The 27,235-nt window shown below is 37.7% G+C and overlaps 1 protein-coding gene and 1 long non-coding RNA gene across 3 annotated transcripts; one reads left to right on the top strand and one right to left on the bottom strand.

The window, feature by feature from the left end:
* Positions 1-239: 239 nt before the first annotated feature.
* Positions 240-11,673, bottom strand: nufip2 (nuclear FMR1 interacting protein 2). The gene is made up of 4 exons (XM_048160026.1): positions 11,100-11,673; positions 6,218-7,882; positions 3,981-4,013; positions 240-3,796 (listed from the first exon to the last, which is right to left on the bottom strand). Exons 1-4 carry the CDS (start codon positions 11,242-11,244, stop codon positions 3,744-3,746), a joined length of 1,896 nt encoding a protein of 631 aa, XP_048015983.1. The 5' UTR covers positions 11,245-11,673; the 3' UTR covers positions 240-3,743.
* On the top strand, positions 9,416-26,387 carry LOC125248306. Of its 2 annotated transcripts, none has more exons than XR_007180283.1 (3): positions 9,416-9,486; positions 19,706-20,857; positions 25,604-26,387. It is a non-coding gene; the product is annotated as an uncharacterized LOC125248306 (long non-coding RNA). The 2 variants fall into 2 exon arrangements; XR_007180282.1 differs by lacking the exon at positions 9,416-9,486 and adding an exon at positions 10,541-10,847.
* Positions 26,388-27,235: the final 848 nt, after the last annotated feature.

Here is a 27,235-nt window from a genome sequence, read left to right as displayed (position 1 = left end):
GCAGGCCTCTCTGAGCCATCGGATTTCGACAAAAATATCGTTATTTGCGTTCTGAAGATTAATGAAGGTCTTACTCACCCTCATGTTGTTCCACACCCGTAATAAATGACATTATTTTAATTTTTGGGTGAACTAACCCTTTAAGCTTAACTTGAACTGGAATACTCCTTTTAGAAGGAAAAAACATTGAAGTCAAATCACACAGTAGACTAATTCAAAAGAAGGCTAAGAGAACAAGATCTTTTTCAACAAGTTTATTAGCAGTGACAAAGATTCTTGAGACAAAATGTAACCCCCTCTTCATGACCACTAGGAAATTCAGAGAGGGCAACATAAAAATGACATATTAATTCAAACTTTTAACAGTCAAAACATGGCACAACTGAAGATTGTTGGGGGTAATGGGGGTGTGGGGACGGGGGCAAAAGAAAAGCAAGAGTTTTTCATGTTCTGATGTGATTCCGTTTAATATATCGCTTAACACAGGCACCCTGAACTTGAAAAGTTCGCAATATTAACTTTGCATATAATTGAGCGCATGAATGTAGACAATTACACATGCTTGCACACGAACACACATATGCATCCACACGCATGAGTTGAGTTGTCAGGACAAGACAAGAATCATTCATACATCAAGAAAACACATGAAATTTGAATATGCCAACAAAGACGCATTTTCTCGGTACAGATTTCGCAATCAAACGCACCACTTAAGGATCACTGTACCTCTTTTCCATCCATACGTGCTCTCATTGCTTAAAACACTAAGGGGAGCTATTTAAGATTTATGTAAATAATTTATATTGCAATTATATAATTTGTGGGGTAGTAAGTGCTTATTTAAATTGAGGAAATTAAGCTAATGTGCAACCCCCCAAAATATAATCTTCGTTCTGTTTGCATTCTGTGCATAGAACCTCTATATGTGCATTTGACCCCTGGATTTGAGTTTTTAAAACAAAGACCAGGTTCAGTTCATTTTGCTGACAGCATTTACAAAGATGTAACTGAGTTAAGGGAACAGTTCAACCAAAAATGAGAATCATGCCATTATTTACTCACCCTCAGGGTGTTCCAAACCCATTTAAACTGTTTTTGTCTGTATAACGAAAGTCAATGCGGTCCAAAACAGCACATGGCCCCATTGACTTCCACTCTTTCAGGTTTGGAACAACATAAGGTTGAGTAAATGATGACAGAATCTTCATTTTTATGCAAACAATCCCTTTAATGGGAAAACAGGGATACCGGGACAATACATGTTCACAGAGGTATTTCATAATTAACTTAATGTAATAACAGATGGTTATAAATTATGCTTACATCAGTAACTCCTTAAGCAAATCCCTTGGATATATATATAAAAAAAAGGAAGAAAAAGAAAAATGCTCTATGTGAGCTGTTTAAAGACAAAATTTAGATAACTACAATAAAACTCAAGTGAAGCAATGAAGAGATGTGCATCTAAAAAGCCAAAAAACAAGCTAATTATCAATCGCAGGATTTCTCTACATTGCACAAAGCTTTTAAGTGGAATCCAAACGGAATTAGAGAAGATGAAGCAGAATTTAACAACCTTACATCTGTTTCGAGTTTTTTCCCCCCAGTATCTTTTGAACTAAGACACCGAACAGGCTTCAGATACCTCAAGAACAGAAACGGATTAAGAACTATTGCAAAACATCCCACGTTTCGTGAAGAAGACTGACCACATTGGAAACCCTTACGTGCTGCATTTAAAACCTGAAAACTCTTGCAAAGGAAAGACATACAGATACGTAGTGTGGTTAACTTCTTCCATGTGTACTTAAATCTTTTCACCTGGCAGTGTTTCATGGTCATGTACAGAAAACATGGATGCCAAATGATACCTGTAAAGACGCAAGCATTGGCTTTCAGTCAAATTAAACTCCTCAAAAAGTTACAATTAAAAACAAAAAACAACAAAAACAAAAAACCAGCTGGTACAAACATGGGACGTTCTTTTCATTTTTGGCAATAACACTGTTGGTGCATTTTTTTTTTGTTTTTGTTTTGTTAGATAGAAGAACACTGCCCTAATTCTACCTGAGTGTCTTTTTATTTTCTTTCCTTTTTCACTTTTTTTTTTTTTTTTTGTTTTTTTTGTTTCGTATACATTTCTTTTGAGATTGTGGACCGACAGTCCTTAGGTAGAGGTTAAAGTTAGTAGCCTATGATTAATTACTAGAATTCAAATATGTACTGATATGTCAATGTTTAAGGAAATACAATTCAAGAACATAATACATAAAGTGCTACTGATTCTTATGTATAAATCAATTAATCTGTGAAATGATAAAGCAGAGGATAGACTTTAAGTTTAGAATGCATTTTCTGACATTAGAAAGAGAAACATTTACACAACGGCAGAATTCCTGTCAACAGCGGTTCTATTGATGAGGCTCATATGTGCATTAGCAAACTTAACCAACAAGCATGGAAAATCAGGAACGAATTAAAACAACAGAAATAAAAAGCATTGATTGTGGTGCTCGATAAAAAAGCTAGGGGCTTCTAGTCTCTCAAGCAAAAATAAAAAGTCCATATCGTTTGCCAGCGACTGCTCTCTATTTCCAAGAGCAGCTCTAAAGAACTAAACCAAAACTAAAATATCCGTAATGTACCTTATTAGCATTAAAGCTAAAGCAACTGTGTGGTGTGGCACATCTTATCAATTAGTTGTGGGTTCTAACTGCTACTTAAAAAATTAAAAACATAAAACACTCAAGAGAAAAGAGTATAGCGTGATCTCTGTCCTCTGTTTACACACTCTCACACAATGAGCAAGAGACTCGAACGGCTTGTCAGGTGACAGAAGCGTGAAGAGACGACAATAAGACTATTAAACGATAGCACTTTGAACTCTTCCAAAAGAGGACGCACAGAGCAGCATACTGCACATGCACACTATAGGGCGTACGGTTTCCCAAACTGAGTGTACCTCATAACCTGCCCTTGGAGTTTTTAAGTATTTCAAAGAAAAGGAAAAGAAGAAAGGAAAAAAACAAACAAACAAACAAAAGAAATGGAGACGCGTCACTAACAGGACTGACCCAATCATGTCCAGAAATTAAATTAAGACAATTATTTAATCCCAAAGGCTTGAACTAACTGCCCCCCACACATATATGGAGCTCGATTCCCCTGAATCTCAAAAAAAAAAAAAAAAAAAAAAAAAAGAAAAGAAAAGAAAAGAAAAAAAAAAGCCATGTAGTTCCTCTGGCCACAGTATGTTATTTCACTGGAGAGCGACACTCTTCGGTTTTGTGCCCAAATAAATTCAATGTGACCACTTTAAGTCTACATGATTATTTGAATTCAAGAGGGGACACATGGTGACATGCTTTTCTCCAGGATGCTCTCTTTAGGTCCACGAGTACTTAAATGAGAAGCTTCCGCCCAACCAAATGTCATGACGGGGTTATCGTGAGTGTTCATTTCAATTGTCTTCGGCAACATATCCGCTAGACCGCATTAGAGTTGAGTTCCACAGCTCCCGTTCTTCCATTCTAATATTCTAAAACCAGCTAACCCGTTTTCTCAAGCGCACTCTGTTCCTCTGTGCTCAGCCTTGACTGTTAACGGGTAACAAGGTCCTTTCTAAACCATCTTGAGATTGGATTAGTTCTGATTCGGGATGTTCAGAGGCAGCAGCCATGTTCCTCAAGCACATCTTTTTGCAGCAGTGTTCATCTGAGATATAGTGTCCAGACACAGCCTCACTGAGCAGGTCCGTCCCACGACTCACTGTAGAGGACTACTCGATTTGGATCTACGGGAAAGCGAGAAAGGTGAGAGTTTGGAACTCTAAAAACCACAAGCAAAACGATATGGGAAGGTTGTGAGCAGATTGGGCATTGGGTTGCAATATTTAAATGCTGAATCATTTAAGGGTTTAATCGCATGCTGAGTTGTCTATAAATGTGTCAACAAACGAAAGGTAAATGAAAGCTTACCTTGTTTTTGCAAATTCAAAATATATTCCATTTCTGCAAAGACAAAGATAAAAGTTAAGTGTAAAAATAGATCATTTTTATTTGACTTGAAAGAACTCAAGGACTGAGCTGTTTCAACTTACACTAACAGGAAAGCTTCAAAATACTGCTATTTTGTTGCTTTATATAACCACACAGAAATACTATTTATATATGTATATATATTTTTTTTTCAGTCCCATGGTATAATTTTGTGTGCAAGAGTAACATTCTAATTTGAGAAGGTTAACTAACATACTCTTAAGACCTAGCCTAAACCAATTTATCTGCAGGACACTAACTGACACGAAGCCCACTTTAAATATTTAATCAGTTTTCTTTGTTTTGTTTTTTTTTCTTTTAAAGTTTGGTCAACCATAATGGCACCAATCAAAGGGTCTCTAAAGGCATGTACCTCAAAATAAACTTACTGAATGTACTGTTGGATAATTACGCAACTTTCTTTTCCATTTTAAAGGGTTAGTTCACCCAAAAATGGAAATTCTGTCATTAATTACTCACCCTCATGTCATTCTACACCTGTAAGACCTTTGTTCATCTTCGGAACACAAATTAGGATATTTTTGATGAATTCCGATGGCTCAGTGAGGCCTCTATTGCCAGCAATGTCACTGAACCTCAATATCCAGAAAGGTACTAAAGACATATTTAAAACAGTTCATGTGGGTTCAGTGGTTCTATCTTAATATTATAAAGCGACAAGTATACTTTTTGTGCACCAAAAAAAACAAAATAATGACTTTTCAACAATATCTAATGATGGGCGATTTCAAAACATTGCTTCAGAGCTTTACGAATCTTTTGTTTTGAATCAGTGGTTCGGATCACATAAACAAAGCCTCGTTTACTGAAATCATGTGACTTAGGCGCTCCGAACCACTGATTTGAAACAAAAGATTCGTAAAGCTTCGAAGCAGTGTTTTGAAACCGCCCATCACTAGATATTGTTGAAAAATCATTATTTTGTTTTTTTGGTGCACAAAAAGTATTCTTATCGCTTTATAATATTAAGGTAGAACCACTGTAGTCACATGAACTGTTTTGAATATGTCTTTAGTACCTTTCTGGATCTTGAGAGGTTCAGTGACATTGCTGGCAATAGACGCCTCACTGAGCCATCAGATTTCATCAAAAATATCTTAATTTGTGTTCCAAAGATAAAATGAAGGTCTTATAGGTTTAGAATGACACGAGGGTGAGTAATTAATAACAGAATTTTCATTTTTGGGTGAACTAACCCTTTAAAGTTGCGAAGAACCATCCAAGTCAAACAAACAAACAAAATAGTAGGATGGGATCCATCGATCTGTTATTGGTTGAATTTTGAGAGGTGGGAGGTGGATCTGAACGCAAGCTTGCAGTCGATTCTAAGAAAGGTTTAAGCAGACCAAATGATTGGAGAATCCCAACAAACAACACCAGAGAGAAGTTTGTCGCTTCACTGGAAGATTGAGTTATGACATTTTGATTAAAAATCACGGGATCAAATTAAAAAAAAGAAAACTATTCATGTTCTCAATAAGATCTATGACATGCATTTACAAAATGGATAGCATGAAATGAAAATTCATCCTGACTTTACCAATCAGACAACCAAAAACAGATGAAAATACAATTGTGACAATGACATTTTAGTCTAATGATCAGAAATAAAAATTGAAAATCTGTTCTACATATTGGTTATCAGACATTTAATAAAACATTTATTATACTGTTCCATCTCTAGTATATATTCATAATCAGAGATGGGCGAGTTACTCTAAAAAAGTAATTACTTGCCATTAACTACATATTCAACAGTGTAATTAGATTACTGTACTAATTACTAAAAAGTATTGCATTACTTCTTACTTTCTAAATCCTATACTAACCTCAGCCAGTTGAACAATACAACGATAGACATGAAACTGCTCTTCTAATTCTTTCAAATAAATAATATAAAATTGCATAAATTTTTCTTGAACTGACCCAAGTATTTAAAGGGAGAAGGTTACACTAAAAACATTTTATCACTAGACAATACATTTTAAATGTAAAGTCCACTATTGTTTTATATAGAATTTTTCTACAGTCTATACAGTATTTAATGCAAGTATAATCTGAAAAAAATAATTTAATTACAGAAAAATTAAGAGTAATCTCACATTACTTTATCAAGAGAAAAGGTAATTAAAGATAAAAAAAAAAAAGTGTTTTACCTTTAGTGTGATAAATTACAGCAGCTTTTAGATCAAATGATCCCCAACTAGACCTCCTGTCAAAGCCCTTAGTATGGCCCTGGTCCTTGGCCAAAGCCACCTTGGGTGCAGCTGGGGAGGTGGGAGGCAGCTCAGCACAAATGTCCTTAGAGGAAGAACAAAACACTATTGCACCATGAACCCCAGTCTCATCTCTCTGGGCATCCAAGCTAAAGACAGGGGTCTCGAGTACAACCCCACTTGCTGCCGTGGCACCGCCGCTCACACCTCGAGCGTTAGTCCGTTTATCTGGCTCGTGAGCCTTGGGAAAGGGTGGTTGATCCGGTCTCTGAGAGGTACTGGAGGTCTGAGTGGCCACTGTAGCAGGACAGCCTCCCTGAAAGCTCACCTCTACTGGCAAGTCCTTTCCGTTTGAGCAGCACGCCACGCCCTCTGGTCCGGCGCTAGGCTCGTTGATAAAGGACAAGCCCCACTGATTCTGAAAAATGTCCCCCAGAGACTTCTGATTTGTCGCAGCAGCAGGGGGATCGGCTTGGCGGCCGCTAGGGAGTGAGAGTTGCATATTGGAGGGGGTGATGGGGTAAACGAACAGGCTGGGCTTCCTAGGCTCAGCCACAGAGGTGGTGGAACTTCCGATGGCCGTAGTGCCGCTACCAGGGGGAGATGCTACATTCTCAGCGGCAACAGCTGGGGTCGCCAGCAGAGGACCGGAGCTGAAATGGGGGCCGGGCAAGGGACAACCATTCCCTTCCCCTAGCAGGGGACCGTTGGTAAAGCTAGCCGAGGTGATGGTCTTCACCGCAGACATAGGGACCTGTGGTGGTCTCCCAGGCACCTGGGGAGCAGGAGTGAGAGCCTCTCCGCCAGCTTGGGCAGTCTTATTGAGGTTCTCCTTCACTTTGCTTGCATAACTGATCTTAGGCACAATCTTAGCGCTACTATTGTCCACAGGAAAGACAGGCGGAGGCTTGAACAAGGTCCATGAGTCCTCTTTGGTGGAGGTAGCCACCTTAACCTTGCTGGAGCGATCCTCAAACCGTTTGCCAGCCGCTTTGCTGTCCAAGTTCTTGCGCTGAAGTTCAGCCACCGGCAGAGGAGGTGGGGTGGCGGAGGCAGGTGGATCCTTGGCTTTTGAACCGGCTCTACCACTCTCTACCTGAGAGCCAGAGGCCGACTCCGGTGCCAAAGGTCCGTGGTCTTGTTTTCCGCCCTGCTGCATGGCTTTTCCCTGGGCAGAAGCAGTCACATTGTCCCCAGCTTTGCCATTCCTCTGGGCCCGGCGCTTCTTGGGAGTAGTGTATCCACTCTCGGAGCCACTGCCGTCATTGTCAGCTCCGGGTTTGCTAGGGTAACCGTTTGTAAGTGGTACAGAGGTGAGCGACACCACACCGTTCAGAGAAGCCAAAGCCTCTTTTTTGCCCTCAAGTGTGTTCAACTCTGAGGACTTGTCATTTTTGAAGTCCATTCTGTTTCTGCTAGTGTTTCTACTTTTTCTGTCCCCAGTTGAGTCAGCGGTGAAGGCCCGTCGAGTGGGCTTCTGTTTCAAGTTGATGTCTAGCAGGTGTCTGTCGCCATTGCCGTTTGCAGGGTGAAGGGAGCTGTCTGGGTTAAAGGAAGTGGGAGTCACCTCTCCCTCCTTCAGAGTTCCATTTATTTTGCCATTTTCTGCACAGAGAAGAAACGAAAAGCATTAAATAAGTGGAATGGAAACCGCAAATCTGCATCAATTGATCTACAGAACCAACCATTTTTGGCAAATATCCATATCAGATCTCAAGTTCCAGTAAGAGAACAGGTCAAGTCTAATCAATGTTTGCACAAGATCAAGGAATATTTAGACTAGGTATGTTCAGTGGAACCAAGCCAGGGTCAGGCAAATGACAAGCTCACTCCTGGAACTCACACTGAACAACCATGCAGGTTATTCAGTGTACTTCCTATTAAAGCCAGTTTAAAATGACTCAAGTGCTGGAATATTTGTGATTTGATAGCCTTATATTCCACATCTGACCAGAGCTAGTTTATAAAATTAAACTGTTGCCAATAAAATGAATACAGAGATCAGTGGTTTTCAAACTGGGTCTGCAGAAAATTAACATTTTTCAAAACACGCACACACTTGAATATGTGGTTTACAGGGATTCTCCATAGGCATAATGGGTTTTATATTATACAAACTGTATATTCTATCCCCTACTACACTAACCCTACCCATCACAGAAAACTTTTTTGTTTTTTTATTAAAAAAGTTTAGTTTGTTTAAGTCGTTTGCTTTACGAGGACACAAGAAGTGTGCTCATAAACCATGTTTACGTTGTAATAACCATGTCAAACACATTTGTGTCCTGATAAACCATTTATACAACACACACACATACCATTTGGGGTTGATAATAGGCTACTTTAATGTTTTCAAGTCTCTTTCACCAAGGCTGCATTCCTTTGATCAAAAATACAGCAAAGTAATTGTGAAACATTACAACAAATTTAATAAAAAACTGTTTTATAAGATGTAATTTATTCCCGTGATGGTAAAGCTGAATTTTCAGCATCATTACTCCAGTCTTTAGTCACATGATTGTTCAGAAATCATTCTAATATGATGATTTGGTGCTCAAGAAACATTTCTTAATTTTGAAAACAGTTGTGCTACTAAACATTTAAGTTCAAAAGAGCAATATTTTATTTGAAATAGAATCTTTTGAATTTCTAAGCGCTATATAAATACATTTGAATGAATTGAAACTAAAGTATATATAACATGAAAATGTACAATATAAGTTATTTCACTGACTGCTTACTATTTTCAAACAGAATAAATAGGTCTGTATACAAGGGGGTCCTTTGCAACAGGATCATCATATATGTAGGTCCTTGGAATCAAAAAATAGATGTTCTTTATCAGGCCAGTGTATAACAAGGTCTGCTTGAGTTCATGATTTTTATGGAAACTATTTATGGCAGCTCAAGGAATGCCCTCAGGGGAACCGAAGACTGGCATTAGTAACAATACCATTCTGGCAAACTTGTATACAGATTAAAATTAATTCACACAGGAGAAAATCTGTCTTTGTACAGTACATGTAAACATTTGAACCAACACGTCAGCAGGACAATGCAACACCCAAATCAACGGTTTTAGCTCTAAAACGGGTCTACACGACCTCTGTCCTTTGCGTCTGAAAATATGAGGCGTGAAGAGAGTAACCCATGCAAGTGTGCTTTCATCGGCCGGCTCAAGTCTAACATCGCCCTATTTTTAACCGGAGGTATGACGTGTCAAAATGGAGTACTCAGTCATATTTGGGTAGTTCCCCAGCATTGATGGACATGTCTAAAAGTGCCGAAATTAACGAAAAACACTGAGCTGAATACACCTGAAATTCCTTTAACAAATTTGATGCCTGACGTGAGCTCTCATTTGTGTGGTAAAGTCACATTAGTTGAGGTGGGATACTTAATCCAAACATGGCAGTCAGCAACGTTTAAACTCCATGATATAATTTACAAAATTGTTTAGTTATGTTTGTTTCAGAGACATATTTTACTCTGTTTAGATTTAAGTCTTGACTATCTGTGCGTATTCGGTCAACAAACCGGCCAAGTCATCAGCTAGCTTAGCATGCTAAGTGGGCAGCCTGAATGATTAGCCGCAGGTAGCTGTGATTGTTTATACATTATAACGATTCTGTGAAGTGACAACTGCAACGATATATTTCAAGAGGGGCAACAAAACATACTCTATGCATCAAATACAAACAGTTTTGGCTTTGTGCAGCGGTGTACTCCTGAGACCTTTTTACATGGCACAATAGCCAGCAGAACCGTAGTGGCTTGATATCAAAAGTTAACCCAGCTACGCCTGCGGTGCATTTGAACACACATGCTCACAGTTATAGGTCGAAATGTACACATTAAAGCTGTGTGCCACTTTTGGATTGAAATCGAACATGTGAGAGTTCTTTAAGAGTTGGCAGCCTTCGTCGCGAGGCGCCATGAGCTTCTTCAGACGTTGCACACACAGGACAGGGTAAACAGGGTCAGAAAATGCACTTTAATATAAAAACAACAGAAATTTAATTATTTTAATCAATAGATACTGTAAATATGCAAACCAACGCGTGCATTTTATAAAAGTTTACGTATGGGATTTGCCTCTGTTTACGCTTTTAGAACGTTTGTATTCGAACAGTTATAGAATGTTCCGAGGCGTTCTATTCAGGCCACTTGGTGTCGAGTTCGAATCAGCGGAGAGCGCGAGCCCAGTCACTGCCTGCCAGGCCCACTCACATGACTGTCAAAGAGCAATAGGCCGCGCTTCGAGCTAAGCTGGCCAAACATACACCCCTCAGACACCATTAATACCGACTCTGACTACAAAAGCTAACAGAGCTGTCGGATTTGTATCACCAAAATATTCCGTTTTGTACGAGAAAATGGGCAGCGGTGAAGTTTGTGAGATTTGGCCGTCCATCATGGCGGACAGGAAATAACAGAACAAGCTTAAGCTAAGAGCAGGAACATTCCACAGGAGCCGGTTCATGTTGCTGTGGCAGCAACGGGGTAGAGCTAACATGCTATTCTTGGTCTCTGATGGACGCATCCCCCTTAAAACGGCCCAAACTGAGAGGTATGTTTGCGAATGAATTATAAGTCAGGGAAATGTGTAATGCGTGCTGAAAGACCGGTGCACAAGGTCAATGTCCCTTCACGCTAGCTAGCTTTGCGGCTAATCATGGGTATAACTATTTAAAACAGTACCGTCAGCAAAACATGCTCCGCGTTTGACTTTACTCAAGCTGAATTACTGTAAACAAACATACCACGACATGTATTTGAAGCTTGTCAGAGGGGAAAACAATGAGCGTTTTTGGTTACCAACCTGTTTTCTTCGTCTGCGTTTTCTCGTTCTGGAACTGACTGTGGTTCTGATCATTGTTTACCGATATGTTCGATCGATCAGGCTCGTTCTCTGCTCCATGACTGATATATACTCCGATTGCCCCTTCGCAGGGACGTTCCTCCATTTAACGCTAGCGCAAGTGACAGAATGTGCTCAACCGGTGCTCGGTGGACGAGGGGAGTTGAGACATTTGCACTGCCCAATCACAGCCTGCGTTTGGGGGTGCCAGTGAGAGGCGGGCGGTGTTTCGTGCGTCGCGATCGCGATACAAGGCGTGGATGCTTCCCAGTCAAGGCCACAGGAAGCTGTCACGCAAACTCATGCAATCACCCTTGTGCTGTGTCAGTCCTGTCTGTTGTATAGGGAGTTTGATACTCTGATGCAGGGATGGGCGGAGTGCCGCTGTCCTGCAGAGTTTAGCTCCAACCCTGATTTAACAAAAACAACAACACTCACCTGCATGTAGCCTTTGTAATCCTAAATACATTGATTCGCTTGTTCTGGTGTTTTTGATTAGGGTTGGAGCTAAGCTCTGCAGGACAGAGGCACTCCAGGACCGACGCTGCCCATCCCTGCTTTAATGTCTGGAAAATCCTTGTTCACTGATTTGTTTGCAGTGCCACTTTCTGCCAGTGGGTGGCGACAACTTAATGAGCGAGTCATTGAATTGTTCATTGAATTTTCAATCAATTCAAAGCTGTTATCTTTTGACAATTTAGTACAAATTTAATCCATTGTGTGTGTGTATATATTTTTTTGTATATATATATATATATATATATATATATATATATATATATATATATATATATATATATATATATATATATATATATATATGTACGCCGTATTGCTTTCAACCACAATTATCTTTTTTATTTCTGTGAAGGAATGTCAGCCGGGATCTGGTAAAACTTTAGTTTTGAACCAAAAGTCCTGTTCCTTCTATTCTGTCAACCAAAAACACAACAAGACGACATTTTAAAGTCAAAACCTCAAACTTTTAGCGCGCCCGCTATTAGTTCTTATTTATGTTTTGCCTCCGGCTAGAGCGGTGAAGTCACAGTGATGTAGGCGATTAAGGGGTCTATACATTCTAAATATTTTAGAATGCTTCCGTCAGGGGTAATAATAAAGTTTTTAACATTCATAATTCTTCTGCCATCTCTCTCTCTTAATTTCTTAATTAAAGGGGTACTTCACCCAAAAATTAAAATAATGTCATTAATTACTCACCCTCATGCCGTTCCACACCTGTAAGACCTTCATTCATCTTAGGAACACAAATTAAGATATTTTTGTTGAAATCTGATGGCTCTGTGAGGCCTGCATAGGGAGCAATGCCATTTCCCCTCTCAAGATCCATTAATGTACTAAAAACATATTTAAATCGGTTCATGTGAGTACAATGGTTCAATATTAATATTATAAAGTGACGAGAACATTTTTGGTGCACCAAAAAAACAAAGTAATGACTTGTATAGTGATGGCCGATTTCAAAACACTGCTTCAGGAAGCTTCGGAGTGTTATGAATCTTTTGTGTTGAATCAGCAGTTCGGAGCGCCAAAGTCACGTGATTTCAGCAGTTTGGCGGTTTGACACGCGTTCCGAATCATGATTCGATACGCTGATTCATAATGCTCCGAAGCTTGCTGAAGCAGTGTTTTGAAATTGGCCATCCCTATATAAGTCATTATTTTGTTTTTTTGGCGCACCAAAAATATTCTCGTCGCTTCATAAAGCCGAGCCATCGGATTTCAACAAAAATATCTTAATTTGTGTTCCGAAGATTAACGAAGGTCTTATGGTTTGGAACGGCATGTGTAATAAATTATATTATTTTTCAGTTTTGGGTGAACTAACCCTTTAAGCCTGGGATACATTGCACGATTTTTGGTTGTTCCAGACAAAAGTTTGCCATCGTAAACAATCGTGGTGATTTCTGGGATCGTGCTTGTAATTGGTGGTCCTATGTCGTACAGTGAGAGAGGTTCAAAGACAGCCGTTTTCCCGTTCTTGTGACCAAAGATAGCCTACGTTCATTTTCTGACAGTGTCAGAAATTCAGCCTGATCAACGCACAGTGTGTTTGCCAATTAAAATGTGACATGAAATCAACGTGGCATGGCGCTAAAACTTAAAACTGCTTACCACAAGCTCTTTTCCCTTCTTCTTTCGCCGCTTCCTTTATATTTTCAGCACACATAAAATCTACAACTGCCAAAGTGTGATTCATGTCGCACAATGTGATAAAGTAATTATCTTATAGGATTGCTAAAATCGTGCAGTGTATCCAGGGCTTTAGACCAACTCACAAGATGAATTGAACAAGTGTTCATGTAAGATGTGTTCGTTTAGTTTGTGCATGAACAATTCATTTCATTTAGGTTGTTTACTTTCGTTCCCTTTCTCTCTGACAACAAACCACAAACAAAAGTCATTTATTAACAGAGTAGTATGGGAGCTGTGTGGCGTATGTTGAACCAATTTAAGCTTTGAGTACGGTGAAAACTTTTGCGGCTAAACGGAATACAACAATCCAACCAAATGTGATTTATTTTAATCAAAGGTATGATGAGCGCAATGTGAGAACTACAAATATGGAGAGTAATGGCTGCTTCACCACCAATTTGAAAGTTCCAAGTGACTGCCACTAGAGGGTGAAATGCTTTAGTTGTATGGCATGCGAGAATGATAGAAATAGTGGAAAGTAGGCTTAAAGGGTTAGTTCATCTAAAAATGAAATTTCTGTCATTTATTACTCACCCTCATGTTGTTCCACACCCGTAAGACCTTCGTTCATCTTCGGAACACAAACTAAGGCCACGTCCACATGAAACCAGAGCTTTCCCTATCTGATTCCCCCCCCCCCCGCCCTTTCCCTATCTGATCCCCCCGTCTCAATAAATATGTGCGTACACACAAAACCACTGAAACCGACAATGTAGTATACATGCCAGATCAGTATGTGATGCTGTAATTCTGCCACAGAGTAGTGTTAGTGCAAAAGAGTAGTGTTAGTGCAAAATTTTGACTTCGATACGATACATAACTTAAATATCATGATACCGATACTTAAACGATACTACGACAAAAACCTAAAACAGCAGGAAAAGTAAATAAATAACACATATGACAGAACTTCTTTCTTCACCAGTGTGCAGGCTGATAATTCTGGATTTGAGCTTCATTGCCATAAAGTTAGAGTTAGATTTAATATAATTTTTAATTTTTATCATTTTCATGCTCAATAAAATTGTAAATTATTTGCTGTTATGCTTTTTGCTGTTTTTTTATACGTTTTTGACAGTAAGATTATTGTAAAAATTAGATTACTGTAAATACTTAGAGCAATATTATTAAAGTATAAATTCAAATAACTGTATATACCTTTCACATATTTTTAAAATAATTTTATTTTTGCAACCAGATATCACTTATTAAAGACTCAATAATACACCTCGTTCTGCTTGCACAAGTAAAATAAATAAATAACACTCATTTAATATTTGAGAGTATAAACATAATGCTGGTATCACACTAACCTGTCGCTCTTTAAATTCTTTGTACAAATCGGGATGTTTGTCGCAAGATGCTTTTGACTCGCTTCGCTTGCGTTATTTTGTAACATCTTTTGCAGACGGGCTTTGTGGTGTCCGTGGACTTGCCCTGGCTGTCGGCAATGTAAGCAAAATTAATGCCATATATTTAAAGACGCACTCAATGTGCTTTAGAAGCAGCGCGCTGCACGCACACTGCCCCCTGCTGTCACACTTTAGGAAATACAGCTGGCTCTCAAAGTACCGGTACTAATAAAATGAAGAACCGGACCGTTTATAAAAGTAGGGTATGGCGATACCTTTCTAGTACCGGTATATCGTGCAACGCTACCACAGAGATGCACTAAAAACGTGGAATAAGACTTGGAGCATACGCGCTGTATACAAACTTTAGTAAAGCTTAGAAATAAAGCTTTACTTTAGTAAAGCTAATAGGCTCAGTAGCTTCTGCGGCACGAACACAACCATATAGTCCTCTATTGCTGTTGTTGTTGTTGTTGCTGTTACGTGACGTAACGATGTCTGACTAGGGTCGAGACGTGGAGTGATAGCATCATTGTTTCACATAATATACGGATTGGCTGTAGAGATGAAAACGCAAGGGTGACGTTTTCAGATTTATCCACTCTGGAACCCAGTTTCAAAAAATAGCGGTTTCAGCCTCCCAAAATCGTCTGGACAAAACGCCTATACGATACAAATTTTTGCGTATACAGCTAAACGCGTCTCTGTATGGACGGGCTCTGAGATATTTTTGATGAAATCCAAGGGTTTCTGAACCACACATAGGCAGCAACATCATTGCACTTTTCAAGGCACAGAAAAGTAGTAAAGACATCGCTAAAATAGTCAACGTAACTACAGTAGTTCAACCTTAAAGGGATAGTTCACCCAAAAATGAAAATTTGATGTTTATCTGCTTACCCCCAGCGCATCCAAGATAGGTGTCTTTGTTTCTTCAGTAGAACACAAATGATGATTTTTAACTGCAACCGCTGCCGTCTGTCAGTGGTATAATGCCAGTCAGCGGGAACTTGGAATATAAGAGTAAATAAAACACGACAGACAAATACAAATTAAACCTTGCAGCTCGTGACGACACGTTGATGTCTTAAGACACGAAACGATCGGTTTGTGTGAGAAACCGAACAGTATTTAAATCATTTTTTACCTCTAATACACCACTATGTCCAACTGCGTTCAGCACTCGATTCGTTTGGTCTGATCGCGCTCTGACAGCGGCAGTGATGTCTCGCGCATATACTTCAATGAGTGCTAGACATCACTGCCGCTGTCAGAGCGCGATCAGACCAAACGAATCGAGTGATGAATGCCGTTGGACATAGTGGTGTATTAGAGGTAAAAAATGATTTAAATACTGTTCGGTTTCTCACACAAACCGATTGTTTCGTGTCTTAGGACATCAGTGTGTCGTCACGAGCTGCAGGGTTTAATTTGGACTTGTCTAAGCAAGTTTTATTTACTCTTATAGTAGAAGTTCCCATCCACTAGCATTATTTGACTGACAGACGGCAACGGTTGGAGTTAAAAGTCATAATTTGTGTTCTACTGAAGAAACAAAGACACCTACATCTTGGATGCACTGGGGGTAAGCAGATAAACATCAAATTTTCATTTTTGGGTGAACTATCCCTTTAATGTAATGAAGCGACGAGAATACTTTTTGTGTGCAAAAACAAAACAAAAATAGCGACTTCGTCTCTCCCCTGTCAGTCTCCTACGCTGTGCACATTGTACACCGAATTGCATCGAATTTTGGGCTTTTGTGTGGAGTCTCCAATAACTGTTGATGACTGTAAAATCATGTAGTGTGGGCAACATAACCAGTGACTTGTTCAGTGAAGGGGTAAGTGCTGAATTGTTCACTTAAAATATAAATTTGTTCATAAATGAAACGCCATCACTGGTACAGTTTTGGTACAGTTGGCTGGAGGTAGACACTCAAGTATGGTTGACACTTGCACATATCTTGTACTGAACCACCAACTTCTGACCAAGTGCTTATAAAAAGCAATTGCATGTCTATTTAAACTTGAAGAGTTCAAGGTGATAGAATAAACCACAGATAGCCATGGCATCCTTCTAGAATGTTGCACTTTGGACAAGCTCTCGTTTAACTAGCAGAGTGGGGGTAGACTGTAAATCTGGGGCAGGTTCTGTTCGTTCTCTGAGGATATGTTGACAGTTAATTGGAATGAGGACGTGATCACCTTTGAGATTTAATCATTTATTTTCCCCTGAGCCTTTGTGCATAGATGTGAAAATTGTGTTGAGCGGAGCTGTTTTTGTTTATTGCTGTCTATTTATCAAAGTGTAAACCAAATGTCAGATTTTTTTATTGAAAGAAATTAGTACTTTTATTTAGTGAGGAATGAGAGTGCATTAAATTGATCAAAAGTGACAGTAAATACCTTTTACATTAAAAAAAAAATATATATATTAATTAACTGATGTTCTTTTGAACTTTCTATTCAAAGAATCCTAAAGTATCACAGTTTCCATCAAAATATTAAGCAGCACAACTGTGATGAGAATTATTACGTTTAAATAAATTGTAATAATATTTCACAATATTGCTGTTTTTACTGTATTTTTGAACAAATAAATGCAGCCTTGGTGAGTATAAGAGACTTCTTTCAAAAACATTAAAAAATCTTGCTGACCCCAAACTTTTGAACAATAGTGCACCATCAGAGTAACCTCTTGAGTTCAGATAGTCTCACAATATACTTTATGATAAATTGTATATGTTTTTCCTTCATAGTGCACTACAAGAAGCCTATTTGCTCATTTAGATGGTTTAAATTCCATGCATTCTCTTAAATTAACCAGAGGGGGGCAGACAAACTCTGTTATGACAATCAGTATGTTTAGTGTAGTCTTGCGCACACACACACACACACACACACACACACACACACAGGTTTGTTTTTGTGAATTCCATAGGCGTAATGGTTTTTATACTGTACAAACCGTATTTTCTATCGCCCTACACTACCCCTAACCCTAAACCTACCCATCACAGGAAACTGTGCACATTTTTACTTTCTCAAAAAAACTCTTTCTGTATGATTTATAAGCCCTCATAAGTCACCCTCTCCTTGTAATACCTATGTAATACCCATGTCATTATACAAATCTGTGTCCTGATATGTCACAAAAATACGCACACACACACACACACACACACACACACATAAGTTATAATATTTTATATAAGTAATAATTTTTATAATAAGTTTTAAGAACATAGGTTTATAAAAACTTTTTATAGAATGAGTCTGGCATCCCATTCATTATAATAAATCAGGGGGAATTCCTCAACTATGTTTAGAATGTCCGAATCCTTTGAAGGGGTCGGATTTATCAGGATAGAGTGACATGGACAACAACCTCTGTGAACTCCTCTGGGGACTTTTGAACTCCTGTCCTGTGTGTTAGTACTTGTTGAAAGCACTAAAAAAAGTACTTTGTAAGATCCTCTCATGGGTGGAACTAAAATGGCCCTTTCAAAATCTCTTTAAACTGTATTTTCACTTTTACATGTATGTAGGTTAAGAATTCTCTCTTGTCCTCCTGTACTGCTTGCGTAATCAGCAATGGTTGACCGTTGAGCAAAACAACTCCAATTATAGCACATACAGTTGTTTGTCAGACACCGATGTGATTTTAAAAGCCGTTTTAATAGTCTATTCAAAAAACTCTTTCATGGCTGAACATGTCGGAATGTGTTTTTTTCTATGAATCTCTTGGACTATCTCGGCTGAAAATCACAGGTTATGTGTTTCAAAGAAAACAAATAATGCACAGCTTTTCATATAGATGGGCAGTATAAAATGATACTTAAATGGGAAAGATGAAAACAAAAAATTAATACTATTAAGACGTAACTATAATGCATATATCTTCAGGGCAGTCTGAACTATGAGGGAAAGGTTACAGCTTACATTCCTAGACCATAACAAGTATTACCTACAGGCCATGTCATCGCATTTTAAGTTCTGTCAAACACAGACTCCAGCCAGAGCATAAATCACGTAACTCGGCTCTATTAATCTAGCAATCTAGCAAACCTTGAGTGAAAGGCTGGCTCTTTTAATTGCAGAGAGCTGGCTCAAATAATGCTAGTCCTCCGTCTCTGTAATGTTGCTATACAGGTATTGGGGCGACTAGCCTTGAGCCCTTGAAAGGCCAGCAGTGATTTCATATCCCTTGCGTCTTGTCAACACGCTTTCATCTGAGCTCCAGTTAGTATCATTAACAGCTCATATTTCACTCTTCTGGAATGTTCTGGTACCTTCTCAAAAACAAATGTGAATATTAAGAATTTGCTATGTATGAATCAATTCAAACATGATTATATAATTATAATGTCTGTGGCATGTTGTGAAGACTTGTAGTCTGATGTTAAGGTGTGTTGCTTTGTTAAACCTGAAAGGGAAATCATTAGGGTTGTTTACTTGATGGCAAACATGGAAAAACTGAGGTGCAGGTTGTAAAAAGTCAGTTTGACTCTTGCACCCGCTGACTGTCACCATGGAGACAAGCCCATCACAAATATAGCAGTACTGACTGAGACAACTTTCATCTTAATCCAGGTAGTATGTCTTCATGCACATTTAATTCGACGAGCAAGATCAGATTTTGTTTTACAGCAGAAAGTAAAAAAAATAAGGCTTGTTAGAAACCGATATACAGTACATGGTATAAAAACCAATGCACTTACACAAACACACACTTACAACTTTTACTTCTCTGCATTTCTCCTTATCATAGTTGTCTAATAAACCTGGCATTACATTTTACAAATGAAGCAGTTTCTAAAAGCATAACTGTAATGTACTGTGCTTGTAAGTTACATTGCATAATGTAATATTCACACAGATCTGTCTTGGTAGAAGACTGAATGAAAGCTTGTTTATTTAGCTCTGATTGGTTCCTTTTTCTAACTCAGTCTGGAAGTGATTCATTTTTCTGGGCCGCCTTTTACTTTTACATCTGTAGATGGAGCAGCCAGTGCTGTGGATGGTGAGTCAGGGAACGAAGAGATCAGCCCATCTTCCCCTGACAAGACACAACACCCATCTTTAACATAACCTCATCAAACCTCAGGCAGCCGTGCCAACTTACAAGGGCGAGTGCAGATTAAGAGGCATGTGTCAACAATGTACTGTTGTACTCTTTTACAAGGGCTTGAATGGAGGCCCAAGGAGGTCCCAGACATTTCCATTACACTGTTAAATGCGCCTGCAGCGATTGTAGTATATAGTTTGGGAACCCCCTAAATGAACAGCATATCTAATCAAAACAAACTAAGAAAGTTTGGAAGCCTTGTAAAGGCTTTTGTTGTGTTGAAATGAATGTACTTACTAAAAGGAACGATTGTGATGTTAATTTTGTTTTTTAAAGCTTCGGGAATGCTTATAAGCGTGGCTGACATCTTGTAAATGCATTTTTTCCCTAGCCCAGATTGACTTGCAATTAGTTGTGAGCAGGGTTATTATAGTTTAGAATTTTTAATTTAGTTTTTATTTTATTATTCATTTTAGTTTTAGTTTTTTTCTGAGTTTTCTAGTTTAGATGTTACTTTATTTTTTATTTATGAGTCAACATCTGTTAAGGCCTAATTAAATGTAACAAATCATGTAAAAATGAAACTATTTTATCAAACTTTGATAATTGCCTTAATCTTTTAAACAACTAAGAAGATAGTGATCAAACTACATTTTATAAAAATCACTTAAGTTTATAATACATATTACACCAGCATGCACATTGGATGACTATAGGGACTCATCTTAAGATCACCTATTTATCAGTTCATCTATTGCCAAAAGTCTGAAAAAAAAAAGACAGTCAGTAATAGTTGGTGCAAAAAATGCCTGTCAAAACCAACACATGTTGAACGATGTTCACTAGCCTGGCAAAGCTTTTCAATTAGATTGGCGTTTATTCTCTTTAGCGTGCAGTGTGAAGTATTTCACTGAGTTAATTCCAACTCAATTCAACAGATTTATACTCACGTGCGTTATGTATTATGCATGTTATCATCTCTGACAGATGGCATGTTGATGCCGCCATTTTCTCCCTCTTCTCAGAAAGCGATGACTCATTCAAAACATCCGGTACTGTGGACTCCCTGGACCTCTGCTTCACGTAAATACTACTGTGTATTGTGCACGTTATTTTTTTGACAGACATCGATGTTGTGATATTCAAATGATGTACAAACCCGATTCCATAAAAGTTGGGACACTGTACAAATTGTGAATAAAAACAGAATGCAATGATGTGGAAGTTTCAAATTTCAATATTTTATTCAGAATACAACATAGATGACATATCAAATGTTTAAACTGAGAAAATGTATCATTTTAAGGGAAAAATAAGTTGATTTTAAATTTCATGGCATCAACACATCTCAAAAAAGTTGGGACAAGGCCATGTTTACCACTGTGTGGCATCCCCTCTTCTTTTTATAACAGTCTGGACTGAGGAGACAAGTTGCTCAAGTTTAGGAATAGGAATGTTGTCCCATTCTTGTCTAATACAGGCTTCTAGTTGCTCAACTGTCTTTGGTCTTCTTTGTCGCATCTTCCTCTTTATGATGCGCCAAATGTTTTCTATGGGTGAAAGATCTGGACTGCAGGCTGACCATTTCAGTACCCGGATCCTTCTTCTACGCAGCCATGATGTTGTAACTGATGCAGTATGTGGTCTGGCATTGTCATGTTGGAAAATGCAAGGTCTTCCCTGAAAGAGACGACACCTGGATGGGAGCATATGTTGTTCTAGAACTTAGAAATACCTTTCAGCATTGATGGTGCCTTTCCAGATGTGTAAGCTGCCCATGCCACACACACTCATGCAACCCCATACCATCAGAGATGCAGGCTTCTGAACTGAGCGCTGATAACAACTTGGGTTGTCCTTGTCCTCTTTAGTCCGGATGACATGGCATCCCAGTTTTCCAAAAAGAACTTCAAATTTTGATTTGTCTGACCACAGAACAGTTTTCCACTTTGCCACAGTCCATTTTAAATGAGCCTTGGCCCAGAGAAAACGCCTGCGCTTCTGGATCATGTTTAGATGTGGCTTCTTTTTTGACCTATAGAGTTTTAGCCGGCAACGGCGAATGGCACGGTGGATTGTGTTCACCAACAATGTTTTCTGGAAGTATTCCTGAGCCCATGTTGTGATTTCCATTACAGTAGCATTCCTGTATGTGATGCAGTGCCGTCTAAGGGCCCGAAGATCACAGGCATCCAGTATGGTTTTCCGGCCTTGACCCTTACGCACAGAGATTGTTCCGGATTCTCTGAATCTTTGGATGATATTATGCACTTGACCTAATAAGTTGCAAATTGGTCCTCCAGCTGTTCCTTATATGTACATTTAACTTTTCCGGCCTCTTATTGCTACCTGTCCCAACTTTTTTGGAATGTGTAGCTCTTATGAAATCCAAACTGAGCCAATATTTGGCATGACATTTCAAAATGTCTCACTTTCAACATTTAATATGTTATCTATATTCTATTGTGAATAAAATATAAATTTATGAGATTTGTAAATTATTGCATTCCTTTTTTATTCACAATTTGTACAGTGTCCCAATTTTTTTGGAATCGGGTTTGTAGATTTGATGGATCATAAGATAATTATTATTTATTTCCAAGTATTCAGTGAAGTGATTGATGCCCATGAGTGTGTCATGTTTTTAGTTCTAATATTTCAACCAACAGCCAGTTGGTTACACTTTTGCAACTATGTCAACTAACTCTCATTAGAGTATTAGTAGAATGTTAGGTTAGGGTTAGAATAAGTTGACCATCAAAATAAAATGTTAGCAAATATTAAAGGGATAGTTCACCCAAAAATGAAAATGCTGTCATCATTTACTCATCCTCATGTTGTTCCAAACCTGTATGAATTTCTTTCTTCTGCTGAAGACAAGATATTTTGAAGAATGTTGCCAAACAGTTGATAGACCCCATTGACTTCCATAGTATTTTTTTTTTTCATTCTCTGAAAGTCAGTGGGGACAGTGGTCAAAAGTCAATGGTTACCCACATTTTTCAAAATATCTTCTTTTGTGTTCAGCAGAAGAAAAGAAAAAGATGACAGAATTTAAATTTTTGCATGAACTATCCCTTTAAGACAGTCTACTAATACTCTAATGACTGCTAGTTGACATATAGTTGCAAAGTTACTTATAGTTAGTAGAATGTCTAAAGTGGACTATCAATATAAAGTTTTACCTAGTATTTTTAGGGCTTCCAAAGGTTAATGTGCTAACTGGTATAATTTCTCAGCACAGTCTAGCATTATTGTAAAGTCAAGGCAAGTTATAGCCCTTTTCACTATGATTTTTAAAGCTGCTTTACTGTTAAAGTTTATAATACCCTAATGCCTTAAAGTCCACACAGAACAGTTTAGGGTTGTGCAATCCAGCCAGAATTACTATTAGGTACTTTTGGAGACATGAAATGTATTTTAGCTTCATTTCAGTTTTTCTCAGTTATATATTTTTATGTCAGTTAAAATGTTTTCGTGTTGTTTTCTTTAACATTGCATATTATCAACACTGGCTGTGAGAGACGTGAACAAATTGAAAGATAGTATATCACAAATGTAGCACTTTCATTAAAGCATTAGTGGCCGGTAACCTACAGTGACATAGAGCTAAAAAATGTTCCTAAGAATGTCGTAACGAATTCATGTTTTCCACGTGGACCTCTAATTTCCTTGCATACTTCTCAAGCCTCACCACCCCTTTAAAAGCATGTATCTAAATAATTGTGTCACTGTCTTCTAATAACTGCTAGAAAGCAGCTTCTCATTATCTAACCTCAGACTTAAGATTTACAAATCTTTAGACAATTCACAGTTATGGCCGAGCTATCTCTAGTTCTCCCAGCGAGTGCACGGCTATCTAAAAGGACCTTGATTTATACACGGCGACTTATAATTACTAGTGTGTTCCCATTCGTCAAAAAAAGACTAGGCTGGGATGGGTTTTAAGAGCATACTTGAAGTTCTCAGTACAAGACAATTAATCTGCCAACCATTCTTGTAAATCATCAATGTTTATGTGTTGGACTACACCAGTTAGTCTGGGGCAGTAGGTGATTCAAGTGTGCAAATGTTTCCATTACAAATTAATCATACACTGCTGGTTGTGGAGTGCAGAGAATCAGAGTCACAGAGTGGAACAACTGACTTAATAGAAATTCAAGGTGGTTGAGAAAATGAAACGCACATTTGTTTTGTGAACTGGTGCGAATACTGCTACACTACAGGGCTGTGAAAAATTCAGAACTGAAAAATGGTCTTCCTTTCAATTTTGTTGAGTGTTAGTGTGTAGGGTTAAAGGATATTCTGTAAACCTAAAGGATGATGCTGGCTAAAAACTATCTATCTGCCCATCCATTCGTCTGTTGTGCATTTTGTCTGTCTAAGGTTTGTAAACCTTTAAAAACACTTTTTCAAACACTGTCAAACAAGGTTGGTCATGCCAGCATTCAGACGTTGTTTTTATAGTTATTACAGTTATACAGTTAATATATTTTACTTCCTTATGTTTAAATTCAATTCTGCATCCTGTTTGCTACCTCAGTTCAAAATCAATTTAAATTGCAATTTAAAAGGCATTCTGAATTCAGTTGTGAATATTGCCCAACCTGCTTTGCTAATAATGGATTTGATGGGCTGGGAATCCATTCTTATTTTTTTGAGGGGCAGTACAGGTTAAGTGTCCAGCTCAAGGGTGCTCTTTAACCTTTGACATGTCCATCAACAGTTCAAAGCAGTTACCATTATAAAGCACTTTTAGGTTGACAGTTTAGACATTGGGAGAAAAATTGGACATTGATGAAATATAACTTTTTAGATTCATTAAGCATTTTAGATAAATATGAAAGCTTGTTTCCGCCACTGAATAAAAATAAAGGTTATTGTGACACTTTATTGCACAATTCTGACTTTTTTTCTTTCAATTGCGAGTTTACATCTCACACTTCTGTCCTTTTTCTGATATAAACTCGCAATTGCGAGTTATAAAGTCAGAACTGCGAGATATAAAGTCAGAACTGAAGAATTTAATTTTTTTCTCATAATTGTGTTTATATCTCACATTATCATGCAATTCCGAGTTATAAAGTCAGAATTGTGAGATATAAACGTGCAATTCTGACATTATATCACACGATTCTGACTTTATAACACGCAATTGCATCTTTATATCACACAATTCTGAATTTATAACTTGCAGTTGTGAGAAAAAAGTCAGAATTGTGAGATAAAAAGTCACAATTATCCTTTTTTCTGTGGCGGAAACAAGCTTCCATAGGTAAAAGGTCTGTTTGATGGATTATTTCATGTATTACCTTTTAAATGTTTTAGTTCCCAAACCTTGCAAACAAACCCCTCAATTACCAAGTACATAGGTCTCTCCTTTCTGTGTTCATGACCCCTAATTTTTTCTCTCATAACCATTGAGAAAAAGCAGCAAAAACAATTACACTGACATTCCCACGCTCTCCTCTGTCTGGCTGCAGTAGTTCTGTTTTTCGACTTTACTTACCTTGGTGTTTTCTACCCAAAATTGTTGTTATGTTTACCAGGTCAACAGAGCTGTCCAACACCCAAAGTCTCATTGATTTTATTCCTGTTTGAGTGTAAAATCCCAAAGCAGCCTATAATTAGCATGCAAAGGTTGTGGCATTTTACAACTAATTTCAAATTATAGAGCAAACACAGTATGACACAATACAGAGCCCTGTGTTTAAACAAACCTGCATTTTGGATTTTAATTGCAGAACAAGAAAAGGAAGAGGATGTTGTAATTCCTACTTAAGCAACTAAATTTTCCACTAACAAAAACCGATTTGCCTTTCACTGCAGATCTGGAAAACACCCCACGCCCATGAGGGACATCGTCAACACATCTATCGGTCAAAAACATGTTATACAGTAGTTAAATGGCCTGACTAACCACTCTCAGCAACTAAGGGGTTGTAAATATGTATATAGCCTCAGGTGCTTTTTGTCTGTTTTTCTTTACAATTTAATGATGCAGATTAAGGTGCAATAAGATTAGTCTTGATGAATGTTTGAATAGACTTGATCCAGGTAATTGTGCTGCTAAAAACTTGGTTGAAAAATGACTTTGTCACTGTAGTTTTGGTCTAATGTGAGCTAATCGATTGTATTGTGTGTAAAATGACAGTTGAACCTCTAAACCTAGATGGCTGAAGTCATAACTAGGCAGTAAAAGCTGGACAGGAAGGAAGCAATGTCCGAAATGGCGCCTCATTTCTTGTTTAAAGGTTATTGCACCACCACCCACTGCTGATATGATCTTAGCTGTTAGATTCTTGAGCCACTGGTTTGACTGGAGGCTTGTTACCTGTAAAATAGTCACAGCCCAAGAGAAGATGGTACGCTTTTGCCATTATGACCTGATGGCAGGTCTGTCAAGTGGCTTCCTGAGTTTATTGTGGCTTTTTACTATTCAGTTCATTATTATTGAACCTGTAGAGTGATTTGTGCAATATTCCAATCCTCACTAAGCGAGACTGTAAATTGAAATTTCAATGCATCTAAAAAGAAAAAGTAGGTAGGGCTCAAAAAGTCGGTTTTCTGGAGTTAAGATTTTTGTATTTGTCCTGCCAACATTTTTACTGGCCCCAACACAAGAAATTTTAGTTTTTATTTTATTAAGTTTATATGCATTAAAAATAAATAAATAAATAAATAAATTAAATAAATAAATATAAATAAATATAAATAAATAAATATATATATATATATATATATATATATATATATATATATATATATATATATATATATATATATATATATATATATATAATTTTTTTTATTTTTTTTTTTTTGAAAAATAGTGCAATTGGAAAATGCTTGCTTACATTCCATGCAAACATTTCTTATTTGGATTGTTCTAAAGTCAGCAATGTTTGGCAATATTTTGTTTAGACTAAGGTCTTATTTAATTTTTTATGCAAATAACAATATAATCATGACTTGTCTTGTCAATTTTTAATAAGAAGGAGAAAATTCTTTCCACATCTTTTATTTTTGTCATAATATTCATAATTTTAATTATTATTTTATCAATATTACTTGAGTTTTATTCATTTTAATACATTCCAACTTTTGTTTGTACAGGCATTTTTGTTTACTTTTGTATGTTAAACTATTTTTTGTTGAGTCTGATGTAAAATCTTGGTCTTGAAGCAAAATGTGTTGCGAAACCTACTAGTGTCTCTTGACTCTTACAGTAATAGAGACAAGACCACCATTACTTGGTGGTTGGAAAAATACTGCCATTTCTTTTTCACACAAAAGATAGAAGGAGGTTAAAATTTCACAATATTGTCCACTTTTAGTACAAACAGAACAAACCTGAGAGTTCAAGTAGGGGATACACAAGCTGTTTGTGAGTGAGAAAAAAAAAGGCAACAGCACCAAAGCCCTTAACTTACAGTCATCACAGGTAATAATTGTAAAATA

Source organism: Megalobrama amblycephala, linkage group LG16, assembly GCF_018812025.1.
Source record: "Megalobrama amblycephala isolate DHTTF-2021 linkage group LG16, ASM1881202v1, whole genome shotgun sequence".
Lineage (NCBI taxonomy): Eukaryota > Metazoa > Chordata > Actinopteri > Cypriniformes > Xenocyprididae > Megalobrama > Megalobrama amblycephala.
The sequence above is the reverse complement of the archived record's forward strand: the minus strand, read 5'-3'. Positions and strand labels throughout refer to the sequence as shown.